We start from the raw sequence: 14,399 nt of genomic DNA, 5'->3' as shown, positions 1-14,399 counted from the left end.
GAAGGGTTAAGAAGCTTAGAAAATGTGACTTGGATTGACGGGGAGGGGAAAGGGCAGACAGCAGAAGACGGGAAAGAGATTCAATCTCCAGGCTGCAGTTTTCTTGCCCATAATGAGGTAATAGCACCAACCACTAGGGTGTTTGTAAGGAGTAAACGAGATAGTATGTGTAAGCGCCTAACAGTGCTTAGCACATAATAGATTCTCAAATGCTGGTTTTCTTTGATTTTATTAAGAAAACTTAAAAAAATTACTGGTCCCTGAAACTTTAAAGTAAGATGATTCATTAGTAATGAATAAAATTTACTCTTGACGTTGGGGGAGGATACCCAATGAATGCTTGAATTAAATTAGTCATGATTTTGCTCTCAAGGAAGTTTTATTTGAGGTAAGGAGGTGGTACAGATACATATTTTAAAGAGTTAGTAGGAGCTTGAAATAGAATAAGCTGTATATACAGTTAAGTGCTATAAAGTTCAGGAAAGAGAGCTATTTGTGATGTCTAGAGAGCCTTACATGCAAGAAGCTATTCTGTGTTGAGATGATTCCTTATTGACCGCTGAGAATTTTTTTGATTTGTTTTGTAGCACAAATTGGGCTAGGCGGAGTGTTTGCTTAGGGACTACAAGAGATAAGCCTGAGAATATAAATTGGTTTTAGATTATGAAGGGCCTTGAACAGCAAGCATATGAGTTTTGATTTCATTTTAAAAACCCAGGTGAACATGTGTTTTTTACCTAACTTGGTGACTGGATAGGTAGAGTGATAGTTTAGAAAAATTAATTTGGTATCAGTAGTCAATGTATTGAAAGAGGAAAGACACCGATAGTAAAAAATAGATTAAAAAGTATTTCAGTTATCTAATTATGAGATTATAAAAACCTCAACTCAGGAGGTGACAGAAGGAAGGAAAAGGAAAGATAAAATGTTGTGAAGGAAAAAATTGACAGGTCTTATTTAAGGAGGACAATGGAAGAGGGGTCAAAAGAGACGTTTTGAACTTGGATATCAGGAAGAAGAAAAATAGGGAAATTTATAGGAGATTTTGATTTCGAAATTAATTTGGCTTGAGACAAAGTGAAGTGATGATAGTATATCCATATTGAAGTATCCATTGGGCAATTTTAATCTGGGTTTGGAGAAATACCAGAACTGTAGGTATATATTTGGATGCTATTTCAATTGGTCCTGCTTGAAGTGGAGATTCCTGTGGGAAAGTATAGTTTTCCCACACATAGAGATTAGATGGATATTAGAACAATCAGGAGTTTGAAATGTCACATAAGAGTGAAACAAAGGAGAAAAATAGTCTTCCTCTCTCATTGAGTTAGAGGGTGTAGTAGTCTTGGAGAACTTTTCAGGGAAAATGAGAAAGGAGGACAGGTTCTTTTAATTTTTTTCCAAACAGGAATAATTAATAATTTCTGTAGTTTGAATGGGCAACTATGATGTTATGAAGATGATACATGTATAATTTCCTACTGCGGTAAATACTTTGTTTCAGAATTACTCAGGGAAAATTCACTTTGCAGTGTATCAGGGGTAAGCTGTTTCTGCAACCTTCCAAAGTGAAAATTTGTAGGGTATAAAAACAATTTATATTTTAATTTTACTAGGAAATATGTGAACATTAGAGAAAGGAAATACATAAGAAAATATAGACCATGATTAACTTACGGAACTTTGTTTACTACCAACACTTCTAACTAGGCCTAGACGTCTAGGTATTTTTAGGGAAAAATCCAATTTGCCTTATTGTAACTATCATACTATCATAATTATTTGTATCGTAGTCAATATGTATAGCATGATTTCCATCTGATTTGTATAACACAGAAGGGCAAATCCTGGAACTTCAGAGGATCTTGTCTTTTGTATTGATATTTAATACTCTAGACCAAGTGGGTGCTTTTTTAAAAAACTTTATGAGAATTGTCTGGAGAGAGAGAATAATATGAAAAACTCCATGTACGCATAACTCAGCTTCAGTATTATCAAGTCATGGTCAATTTATTCCCACACCCTTTTTTTGTAAATCAAATGCTACTAATAATGTTATTTCTCCCTAAATATTTCAGTATGCATCTCTTGTTGATAGTGACTTTATTTTCCAATGTAACTGTCATGCCATTGTTATACCTAACAAAATGTACGATAATTCCTTGATTATCATTGAATAGTCAATCCACAGTAAGATTCCCCAGTTGTCTCAAAGGTATTTTTTTGTAGTTGGTTTATTTGAATCAGGTTCCAGAGAAAGCCCTTATACTGTTTTGGTTGTTATATCCCTGAAGTCTTTCATTTTACAACAGTCCCTTTTTTCCTTACGCTATTGATTTCTTTTGGAGGGGTGGATGAAAGCAGAAACCAGCTCATTTGTCCTGTATACTTTTCCACATCCTGAATTTGCTTTCTTATGCTGTCATTTTACTAGCTTTTTTATCTTCAAGTATTTACTGTAATCTGTGCTTATATCTAGAGCTGAACTATGCAATCTATAGTAGTCCCCCACCCTTATGTGAGGGGGATAGGTTCCAAGAGCCCCAGTGGTTGCCCGAAACCTTGGGTAGTACCAAACCCTATATGTAGTATGATTTTCCCTATACATACGTACCTACGAAAGCATAATTTATAAATTAGGCACAGTAAGAGATTAACAATTACTGAAAATAAAATGAAATAATTATATCAATATATAAGTTGAGAACTTTCACCTTTTCATTTTTTTTTAAATTAATTTATTTATTTTTGGCTGTGTTGGGTCCTCGTTTCTGTGCAAGGGCTTTCTCCAGTTGCGAGAGCGGGGGCCACTCTTCATCACAGTGCGCGGGCCCCTCACTGTCATGGCCTCTCCCGTTGCGGAGCACAGGCTCCAGATGCTCAGGCTCAGTAGTTGTGGCTCACGGGCCTAGCTGCTCCGCGGCATGTGGGATCCCCCCCAGAACAGGGCTCGAACCCACGTCCCCTGCATTGGCAGATAGACTCTCAACCACTGCGCCACCAGGGAAGCCCCACCTTTTCATTTAAAGTAAGCACTTGACGGCTTCTCTTTGGCGTTGCCAGCATCACTACTCTTGTGCTTCGGGGCCATTATTAAGTAAAACAAGAGTAACTTAAACACAAGCACTGCCATAGTACAACAGTGATCTGAAAACTTAGACAGCCACTAAGTGACTTAAGAGGCTGGATACTGTTGGCAAAGGGATGATTCATGTCCCAGGCGGGATGGAGCAGGAATGTGCAAGATTTCATCATGCTACTCAAAAAGGCATCCAGTTTAAAACTTATGAATTATTTACTTCTGGAATTTTCTGTTTAATATTTTTGGACCTCAGTTGACCTTGGGTAACTGACACCTTGGAAAGGGAAAACATAGATAAGGGGGAACTCCTGTAATAGCTACTACCTACCTGTAGCTGTTGAGCACTTAAATGTAGTTAATCAGAATTGACATGTTCTGTGAATGTAAAATATACACTGTATTTTGAAAACTTGTTATAAAAAATGTCAAATACATCATTTTTATCTTTATATACTGAAATTATAATATTTTGTATATTTTGGGTTAAATGAAATACATTAAAATTGGTTTCTTTTTTAAACTATTTTAATATGGTTACTAGAAATTTAAAGTTATATAGGTACTCGCATGTATATATCTTGGACAGCTGCTGATGTCGACACTTGATTAGAATCATTCAATTGTTTAGATAAGAATACAGTTGAATAGAGAGTTGAATATAGTATTAAAGAATAATGGAGCTCTTCTGAAGGAAAGTATTCTACAATGAATTTAGGTTTTAAGCTTCTCAAAGGTATAGCTGCTGTGGCCTCTCCCACTGCAGAACACAGGCTCTGGACGCGCAGGCTCAGCGGCCATGGCTCACGGGCCCAGCCGCTCCGCAGCATGTGGGATCTTCCTGGACTGGGGCACGAACCCGTGTCCCATGCATCGGCAGGCAGACTCTCAACCACTGCGCCACCAAGGAAGCCCTGTTTCTTTGTTTTATAGTTGTACCAACTCCTAGTAGGTTTAATTACAATGCTTTGGTTGATGCTTACTAATTCAGAAAGAATAATAAAATGTTAAAACTAGAGGGATCATAATTATCATTCATGTCTTTTACTGAGGGCCAAGGATATTGATTGCTTGTCCAAAGGAGATTCATGTAAGTAATATGGAACAACTGTGAATACCTATTCCACTAAATGGGGCGTGAGAGGAATTACATATTTCAGGTTTTGCCAAGCATCAAAGAATAAACTTCATTATGGAAATGTTATTCAAGCATATAGATCAGTACTACTATTTGTTGACTCTTTTTTTAAAAAATTTTTCTGTTGAAATAAAACATACAAAAAAAAGTGCAAAAGTCATGGGACAAATTTTCATAGTGAACACACCAGTGTAAGCCCTGTTCAGGACAAAAAATAGAATATTGCAGAAATCCCTCTTTCTCCCCCAGTAAAGTGACTAACGCGATAATCACATGTGTTAGTTTTTTTTCTGTTTGTAAATATAATGTAATTGGATTCATACAGAATATGTTCTTTTGTTTCTGGCTTTTGCTCAACATTGTAAAATTCTTTTTTTTTTTTTTTTTTTTTGCGGTACGCGGGCCTCTCACTGCCGCGGCCTCTCCCGTTGCGGAGCACAGGCTCCAGACGCGCAGGCTCAGCGGCCACGGCTCAGGGACACAGCCGCTCCGCGGCATGCGGGATCCTCCCGGACCGGGGCACAAACCCGTGTCCCCTGCACGGGCAGGGGGATTCCCAACCACCGCGCCACCAGGGAAGTCCGTTTGTAAAATTCTTAACTGTAGCTCTGGCAGTAACTTTCGAAGTATGATTGAGGTTTGGTGTGGGATCAGAGGAATATTCCCAATTACCTGAAAAGCCTGCTCTTTTTCAACTATAGGAGACTGAATTTTTCTTCACATAGTTCAGCCAAAAACTGTATCACAAGTTCAATGTAGAGACAGATGAGAGTCCAGCTGCCTTCTATTAAGCCAGACATTAAAGAGACTTGCAAAAATATAAAACAATGCCATTCTTCTCATTAACATTTTTTTGGGAAAATACTAATTTTTTTCAGTTTTAATATTTAATGTGGTAAACATCAATAGATAAGACTACAGAAACAAAATTCATTGGAATCCTCAGTAACTTTTAGACTGGAAAATCAAAATCAAAATCTCTCATTTCTGAGATCAATGATTTTGGAGCCACTGATCTAATATAGTTTAATTTCCATTTTCCTGGTAATTAATGGTTCTTGAGCTCCTTTTCGTATGCTTATTGGTCATTTGGATATCCTCTTTCGTAAAGTGCCTGTTCTAGTCTTTTGCTCATTTTTTTATTGGGTTATCTTTTTTTTTTTAATTTGTAGCCGTCACTTCCATTATTTTAGATACATACGCCTTTTGTCAGTTACATTTGTCTTTTCTCCCACTTTGTCTTTTCTCTGTACTCTCTTAATGGTACCTTTTGATTTACAGAAACTCTTAGTTTCAATGCAGTCCAATTTAGCAAACTTACTTTTTGGTTAACAGTTTTATGTCCTGTTTAGTAATACCTAAAGATAATTTTCTTATTTTATCTTCTAGAGGCTTTGTTGTTTTTGCCTTTCACAATTAGATCTAATATCCATATTGATTTTTGTGTATAATTGGCATAGGGGTCAGATTGATTTCCCCTATGGTTATCCAATCCACAAAGCACTGTTTATTGTCACTACGTTTGACCAGTGAATCCAACCACATCAAAAAAATTTCTCCCAAATAGTAATATTATGCCGTTTAGAAAAGCATTAAATGTTTATTGAAAGTGTTCATGTAAATGTCTAATGGTATTTTACAGTTTTTAAGAATATTATATTAGTAATAGTTGTGTTAATGTGAGTTGCAAAATATTTTTAGAACAGAATTTTGAAGAAACTATGAAATGAAAGAGGAGTAGTATTCATTTTCATTAGTTAAAATAAGAGTATTCTGGGCTTTAGCCACTTTTGATTTGTAACATCTATTTACATGACTTTTTGTTAATAGTGTATATTATACATGGGATAATATTTTATGGAGTCACCCTTAAAGTAAGAAGTGCTATTGCAGAATTCATTCTAAACCATTCACATTTCAGAAAACATTTTGATGGTAAATTACAATCTGAGTCAACTAATATTGGAAAAAACAAGAGAGATGCAGACTTCGAGGGCACAGATGAACCCATTTTTGGAAAGAAGCCCAGGGTAGAAGAGTCAATAACTGAAGACTTAAGGTAGTATTTCCATTGTTATAAATGTTAGTAACTCTTAAGTTGGGTGGTTGCCTGAAGTTTTGAAAATTGCTTATATGTTGTTACTTTATGAAAATATTTGTTGTATTAGAGAAATGAAAATAAATATTCTTTATATATTCATATAAACATATAACTAGGACAATTATGTAAGTTTGGGGAAATGGAAAACAATATAGAAAAGAAAGGCTTGTAATACTTTTGAATCCAATTTTAAGAAAGAATCTTGAAGCCTGATTTTTTTAAAAAGAAGAAATGCCATTTCATTTATTTGTTAATGTCTTAGGAGAGGATCACTGGAAGAGTGGGATAAAAGGAACGAATAAAACTGACACAATGGAAGGGAATACTTGAGAAGGAGCATTAGGAGGAATTAGATTTTCACTGTTGCATGTAGCAGTAGAGTGGCTATGAATCTCAATACTACTATCAATGAGGGAGACCCATGGATATGTGTGGCTGAAATAGCTGGGTGTTTCTTTGAGTTCAAAAGTTGGAACTTTCTAGAAATTGATTACAGTTTCTTAGGTTGACCTGTTTCCTCTCGTAGCGATGATCATGACTTTGCTTTTCTCATTTGCGATATTCTAGCTTGGCACTACAATGAAGAATTTACTCCCGTGGTTTTGTTGTTGTTTTTTAACCGGTTAGCTGTTGTTGTAGCTAGCAAAAGTAGGTACTGTAAATGGTGGTAGATGTATTACTGAAATACTTAAGATGCACTGTTTGTCCAAACTAGTGGAATAGGTTACAAAATAATACTGATAATTTAAAATCATTTTTGCTTATTATAGTAACTCTTGGGTTTTATCCAAAGTATGGTTATTGATTTAAAGTAAAAAATCAGAAGTACAATCAGTAATAATGGATCTAGTGCAGAAATACATCTATTTTTCTTCAATTTATCCACAATCATGTCGTTTCAGAGTCTAAACAGAGAACCTATATGAGTATAACTTAGGATTTTGATGAGAAGAGGGAACACTTCTATAAATTATAGCAACATCTGTATTAGGCTAGTTTATTTTATACTTCCTATGACGTAATGGTTTTTTTGGCTTTTTTTTTGCGGTATGCGGGCCTCTCCCGTTGCAGAGCACAGGCTCTGCACACACTGGCTCACGGGCCTAGCCTCTCCGCGGCATGTGGGATCTTCCCGGACCGGGACACGAACCCGTGTCCCCTGCATCGGCAGGTGGACTCTCAACCACTGCGCCACCAGGGAAGCCCCGTAATGGTTTTTATAAGCACCTTTGTGTTTTGAAGCAGTGATAATGCTTTTGTAGAGGTACTTTTTATCCAAAATAGTTACTGGAACTAAGCTGACATAATTCTTTGAATAATCCACTTGGAGTCTGTCTGTTTTGTATTTGTAATAAAAGATGCTAACTCACCATTTTGAATTTCCAGCATATATAATTCTCAGTAATTTATTTTAATGTAATTTTAACAATTTTTTTTTTAAGTTTGTCAGACTTGATGCCCAGGGTCAAGGTACAATCAGTTGAAACTGTTGAAGGGTGTACACATGAGGTAAGCACAAACAGTGTATGGTAGGTTGGTGTTATAAGTGGGATTTTGCTTTGGACTATCTAATCTGATGATTGACAAGCAGTTTAGCCTTAAGGGCTTTGGAAACAATATGTAGTTTCTGTGCAGTCAGTGTACATAGTCTAGTGGAAGGAGCTGGGGGTTTGTATTCAAACCTGAGCTTAGACACTGACACAGTGCTTTTCCTAACTACAGTCTTAGATAAATTTCTTAACCTCTTTGACATTGGTTTTCTAATTTGTAAGTTTAGAATAATGGGATTTACATCATGGGGTGGTTGTGAAGATTATGTAAGAAAATTAGGTGAGATACCCAGCACAGAGTAGGGTTTTTTTGTTTTGTTTTGCAGAGTAGGAATTTAGTACATGTTTATTCCCATGCTCCTAAAGTCAAGTAACAGTGACATTTTGCAGGTCCCTTGCTTTTTTGTGTTTTGCTCTGATGACTGATATATTGCAGTTTCATTGTCTGCCACAAGATGGTGGTCACTGATAGCTTGTAGTAACCGTTGATCAGTGAGCATTTGTAAACATATGGGACATAAGGAAACTGTAACACTAGTTCTTTCTAGTAAGCCCTTCTGCTTTTACCATGTAACCTTATATGTTATTGCTACAGTTAATTGAGGAATCTTATTAAAGACTTTATCAAATAAGCAGAGTAATTCCAAATTAACAAAAATTGCTTTTGATGTAGATCTGGAACGTTATTTTTTTAAACACCTGTTTTTCTTCTTGAAATTTCCTTATGTTCTTTAGAATATCACTTAGTTTGGCAGGTATAATATCCATTAGATCATTCATTAAACACTTACATTAGACCCTATTTGATGCTGTGGTCTTAAAAAGATGGGAGAAAAACCTCAAACACACACAAATTTTGCTCTCAAGAGGTCAGAAGTTCTTTCTGTCCTCCATGATTATCCTCAAGCCCTCCATTCTGTTATCTCCTCTCACTTTTTTAGCAGGTAACCTTACCTTTTACTTTATCTAGAGGTTTGAAGATATCAAGTTGGAGTCACATCCACTCAAAGGACAAGGCACTGCATTGTTTAGGCTGAGGAGAGTTGCTCTGCCAGTGTTCTTGGTTGTATCCTATCCTGCCTCCACAAAGACTTGGATCATTCCATTTTCCCTTGACTGTTTCTGGTGTCTCCTTTTCTCTATTTTCCTTTTCTTATCAGCATATGAATATTCAAAAGCTTCTCTTTTGTTCTGTGTTGCTTTTTAGCCACTGTGTTGTGTTTCTTCTTCCCCATTGTAGTCATTCATTCAGTACATATCTTTTGGGTGCCAGGTATATTTTATTATTCACTGAATATAAAGAGATAAACAAAAAAGTTATGGTCCCTTTCTTTTCAGAGTTGTTATTGAGTGCTCTGCTTAGAAAATCCCTGCTAAGTGCTCGCTTCGGCAGCACATATACTAAAATTGGAACGATACAGAGAAGATTAGCATGGCCTCTGCGCAAGGATTACACGCAAATTCGTGTAATATTTAAAAAAATATTAAAAAAAATAAATAAAAAGAAAATCCCTGCTAAACTTCCTAACCTTCCAGTCATCTTTTAATCTACTATAGTTAGATTTCTTCTTTCTCCATGTCTTTCAAACTGCTCTGGCAAAAATCACGAATAACTAATTGCTAAGTCTATTTGACTCTTGATTATTCTGTTGTTTTTCGATTTTTCTGACTCCTTAGTCTCTGTAGGCTTCTCTTCTACCTGTCTGTTATAAGTTAGTGTTACCCAGACTGTTTTCAGAGAATAAAAACAAAACTCTGATTCTCATACATGTAAAAACACAATTTGTTATTGTTGCTGCTATTAAATCTCAGAAATGTTAAAGTCTTAATTGCTTTGTGTTAATGTTTTTTGTTCATGTCATAGCAAGTATCAGGAGAGATGTGAGGGAGGTGAACCAAGTAACCAGGTATGGCCCCGCAGGTTGATCATACCTTGATGAGGATCACACCATGATTTAGGGTCTAGTCTTCAGATTTTCGGATTCCGAAATTTGATTTTGTCAGTGCACCAGAGGTTGTGCTCTCTGGATAGAATCACTTTCATCATAGTCATGGTATGGTATAACAAAAGAGGGACATTCCCTTAAATTAATGGATAAGTAGTCCTCTTATTGTCAAACTACCTAGGAGTCAGAAACTACTTAGAAGTTTCTTGGTGTCATAATAAAGGGGAATATGTAGTCTTAAGGGGAAGACTGATGAAAACTATTCCTGTCCCTGGAAGGGTTCATTCACTAATAAAAACAACTCATAAATTAATTCTTTCATAATGTGTGCTGGATAAACTACCAAATTCTATCCCTTTATAGATTCCATTTAGAGTTCCACATTGCTTCTAACACAGTTATTATACTGGGTATTGTTCATTGAGTTTCATAATTTATCGTTTCACTTAATTACAGTCAGGTTCTAGTTATTCCTTTTGAAACACTACACACATCATCTTGATTGTAATTGAATTGCAGATTTACCAACAATCTCTCAATATTCTAAGACAGCTAATCTTATCTCATACTTGTTTGTTGAAATTTTGCTCTTAGAAATTATTTCTAACTTCTGTGTGTACAGTACTTTGCCCTTGTTGATTGATTATTTATACACTAATTGGCTTACATATTGGGAATTTACATATATTGTGAACTGCTCTCCAGATCTTAATCTTCACTGGAGGAAAATTAGTTTCCTGTTCCAGGAAATAATACCATTTTATTCCACATAGTTTTCTTTCATATAGTGGCATCCCTTTTTATGTCCATTCTGCTTTTTTGAGCATTCATTAATGTCAGGAAGTACATTAGACATAGAAAATACAAAGATAGCTGAGATAGGTCCTAGACCTTAATAAACACAGTTTCTTCTGGGAGATAGACTTAAGTGCTTTTAATTAGATTACTATCAGATAAACACTAATAGAAGTTTTTTGAATGTTGTAGCTTTTGCATTTTTTTCAAAGGTGGTTATTTAATTTTACAGTGTCTAAGACTGTCAGAAACACTAGTTCACCACCTTTATTTTTCAAACCATCATTGATTAGGGAGTGCTGAATGCATCAATTCTCGAATAGTAAATTGATTTTTTTTTTTAACATCAGGTTGCACTTCCTGCAGATGAAGATTATCTACCACTTAAACCTCGCGTTGGAAAAGCTGCAAAGGTTTGTACTTTGGGCTGTACGGTTTGTACAGTTTTGTGAGTCTGTTTTCCTAAAAATCTTCAAGATAAACTTTTAAATGAGATCCTCATACTTCCCTGTGTGTGTGTGTGTGTGTATATATATATACACACACACACACACACACGTATATGTACAAATTAAGAAGCCGCCACCTGAAGTCAAATATGGTGAGAACCAAATCAATAAACAACCATGCTGAAAACCACGTATCATGTGATAAGATTTTTAAAAATGAAAATAATTCTCAACGTTTTTAATGAATCTAATGAAAAGTACTGATCTTTCTCTAGAAAAAAATGCATGTGTACAATCAGTTTTGTGTATAGTTTTGGGAGTTGAACAAACTTCTAATGAAACTTAAACTCTTATGCTGATATTAAATGGATTTTGAAACCCTGATAGATGGTAAAAGAGTAATATAAATTTTCCAAGTCATTTTCTTAAGTAAAAAAGGCAGTATGGTGGGGTAAACATGAACTCTTCAAGTCTAATAGATATATTATTCTGCCTTTGCTGAGTGAACTTGATTGAGGCCTTGCCTTTTCAGAGCCTCAGAGTTCGCATCTGTGAAAGGAAATTATATATACGTTAGGTGCTGTGAAGATTAGTAGGTGGAAAATGTGTTGCACAGTGCCCACCATAAAGCATGTTCTTGACAAATGGTAATGATTATTGTGTTGTAATTAACATATATGTAAACATAATAATTGAAAGATCAGATAGTAGAAATAACTTCTATGCTGTCTGGTTAAAGTTTTTTTTTTCATTCTTCCTAATTTTCTCTGGTTGGTGGCATATTTCCCAAATAGACTCATAAAGAAATGCTCCCAGAATGCTTCTAGGGGTAGTGTCTCTTGGTTTTAAGTGTACTATAATGTGTCTAGGTGTCTTCATACAGATACTAATTTTTTTTATAGGAATACCCGTTCATTCTTGATGCTTTTCAAAGAGAAGCCATTCAGTGTGTTGATAATAATCAGTCTGTTCTAGTATCTGCACATACATCAGCAGGAAAAACTGTATGCGCTGAGTGAGTAGCTTTCTTTTTAAATGGAATTTTAGGACTGTTAATATTTGCTTTATACATTTAGGTGCTCCTGTGTTGGGTGCACCTAATATAATATTTATAATATATTTACAAATATTATATCCTCCTGTTGGACTCACCCCTTTATCATTATGTAATGCCTTTGTCTCTTGTTACAGCCTTAGTTTTATTTTTATTTATTTATTTATATAAATTTATTTATTTATTTTTGGCTACATTGGGTCTTCGTTGCTGCACGTGGGCTTTCTCTAGTTGCTGCAAGTGGGGGCTGCTCTTACTTGCGGTGCACGGGCTTCTCATTGTGGTGGCTTCTCTTGTTGCAGAGCACAGTCTCTAGGTGCCCGGGCTGCAGTAGTTGTGGCTCATCAGCTCTAGAGCGCAGACTCAGTAGTTGTGGCGCATGGGCTTAGTTGCTCCGCGGCATGTGGGATCTTCCCAGACCAGGGCTCAAACCCGTGTCCGCTGCACTGGCAGACGGATTCTTAACCACTGGACCACCAAGGAGGTCCTTACAGTCTTAGTTTTAAAGTCTATTTTATTTTACATAAGTGTAGCTACCACAACTTTCTTTTGGTTTCCACTTGCATGGCATATCTTTTTCCATCCCTTCACTTTCAGTCTGTGTGTCCTTATATCTGAAGTGAGTCTCCTGTAGGCAGCATATAGCTGCAAGTTGTTTTTTTATCCATTCAGCCACTCTGTCTTTTAATTGGAGAATTCGTCTATTTACATTTTATTATTGATAGGTGTGTACTTACTGCCATTTTGTTAATTGTTTTCTGGCTGTTTTGTAGTTTGTCTGTTCCTTTCTTCTCTTGCTCACATTCTAGTTTTAAAATGAAATTTTAAAATAACTGTTTCTTACCATACTCTTTAAAAGTTTAAATTTTTTCTATTTCATTTCTTTAAGTAAATTTAGACTCTTACCTTTATTTCATTTCTTCTACTTTGGGCTTCATTTGCTATTCTTTTTCTAGTTTTTTAAAGGAGGAAAGGTGAGGTCATTGATTTCAGACCTTTTTCTAATACAGACATTTAGTGCTGTAAATTTCTCTTCAGTCATGAATGCGTATCGTGATTCACTAATGCTATGTTCATTTTTTGTGCATTTCATTTCAGGTCTTTTCTAATGCTCTATCTTCAGATTCATTAATCTTTGCTTCTTATTATCTAATCTGTCCTTAATCCTATTCAGTGCATTTTTTCATCTCAGATATTATAGTTTTCTTTGCTAGAAGTTCATTTTTGTGTGTTTGTTTTCCATGTGTCTACTTAACTTTCCTCCAGCTTTTTGAGCATACAGAATACAGTTTAAAAACTGTTTAAATGTTTTTGTGACTATTACTTTCATTTGTGTTACTCCCTGATCTGTTTCAGTTAATTGACTTTTCCCTTCGTTATAGGTCAGTATTTTCCTGCTGCTTTGCATACGGCTCTGATGGGATGTTTGGCTGTTTTTTAATTTCATCACTGACTTTTGGCAGTTTAATTATGATGTGACTTTACATAATTATTTTCATGTTTCTTATGCTTGAATTTATTGGGCTTCTCAAATCATGGGTTTATTAGTTTTCATCAGATTTGGAAAAATTTCAGCCATTTTTTATGTCAAATAGTCCCTCTTCTCCTAGTACTCTGAGGACTTCGGTTAAACTTATATCAGGAGACTTTAAGTTGTCTCAGAGCCTAGTGATACTCTTATTTATTATTGTTTTTTGGTGTTTATTCTCTGTGTTTCATTTTGGACAGCTTCTCTTAAATGGCTTTAAGTTTATTCATCTTTTTATCTGCAATGTCAAATATGCTATTAATCCTACCCAGTTTATTTCATCTTAGATTTAGATTTTTTTATCGCTGAAAGTTTGGTTTGGGTCTTTTAATATTTTCCATATTTCTTCCAAACATGCTGGGTTTTTTTGTTTGTTTTTTTACATCTTTTTTTTTTTAACATCTTTATTGGTGTATAATTGCTTTACAATGGTGTGTTAGTTTCTGCTTTATAACAAAGTGAATCAGTTATACATATACATATGTTCCCATATGTCTTCCCTCTTGCGTCTCCCTCCCTCCCACCCTCCCTATCCCACCCCTCCAGGTGGTCACAAAGCACCGAACTGATCTCCCTGTGCTATGCGGCTGCTTCCCACTAGCTATCTACCTTACGTTTGGTAGTGTATATATGTCCGTGCCTCTCTCTCGCTTTGTCACAGCTCACCCTTCCCCCTCCCCATATCCTCAAGTCCGTTCTCTAGTAGGTCTGTGTCCTTATTCCCGTCTTACCCCTAGGTTCTTCATGACATTTTTTTTT

General features: G+C 35.7%; 1 protein-coding gene and 1 non-coding gene across 2 annotated transcripts in view; both read left to right on the top strand.

Annotated features, from left to right (window-relative positions):
- Nucleotides 1-14,399, top strand: part of MTREX (Mtr4 exosome RNA helicase) — a 136,842-nt gene that overhangs the window by 673 nt on the left and 121,770 nt on the right. The window contains exons 2-5 of the mRNA XM_060009488.1: nucleotides 6,139-6,276; nucleotides 7,761-7,827; nucleotides 10,960-11,022; nucleotides 11,961-12,073. Coding sequence (XP_059865471.1) covers nucleotides 6,139-6,276; nucleotides 7,761-7,827; nucleotides 10,960-11,022; nucleotides 11,961-12,073 — 381 coding nt within the window. The remainder of the gene's footprint in view (nucleotides 1-6,138; nucleotides 6,277-7,760; nucleotides 7,828-10,959; nucleotides 11,023-11,960; nucleotides 12,074-14,399) is intronic.
- LOC132423711 (U6 spliceosomal RNA) lies at nucleotides 9,246-9,354 on the top strand. The gene has a single exon (XR_009519035.1). It is a non-coding gene; the product is annotated as a U6 spliceosomal RNA (small nuclear RNA).

This window comes from Delphinus delphis, chromosome 3, assembly GCF_949987515.2.
Source record: "Delphinus delphis chromosome 3, mDelDel1.2, whole genome shotgun sequence".
In the NCBI taxonomy this organism is placed as follows: domain Eukaryota; kingdom Metazoa; phylum Chordata; class Mammalia; order Artiodactyla; family Delphinidae; genus Delphinus; species Delphinus delphis.
Note: the sequence above shows the minus strand (reverse complement) of the source record. Positions and strands in the feature narration are given on the sequence as shown.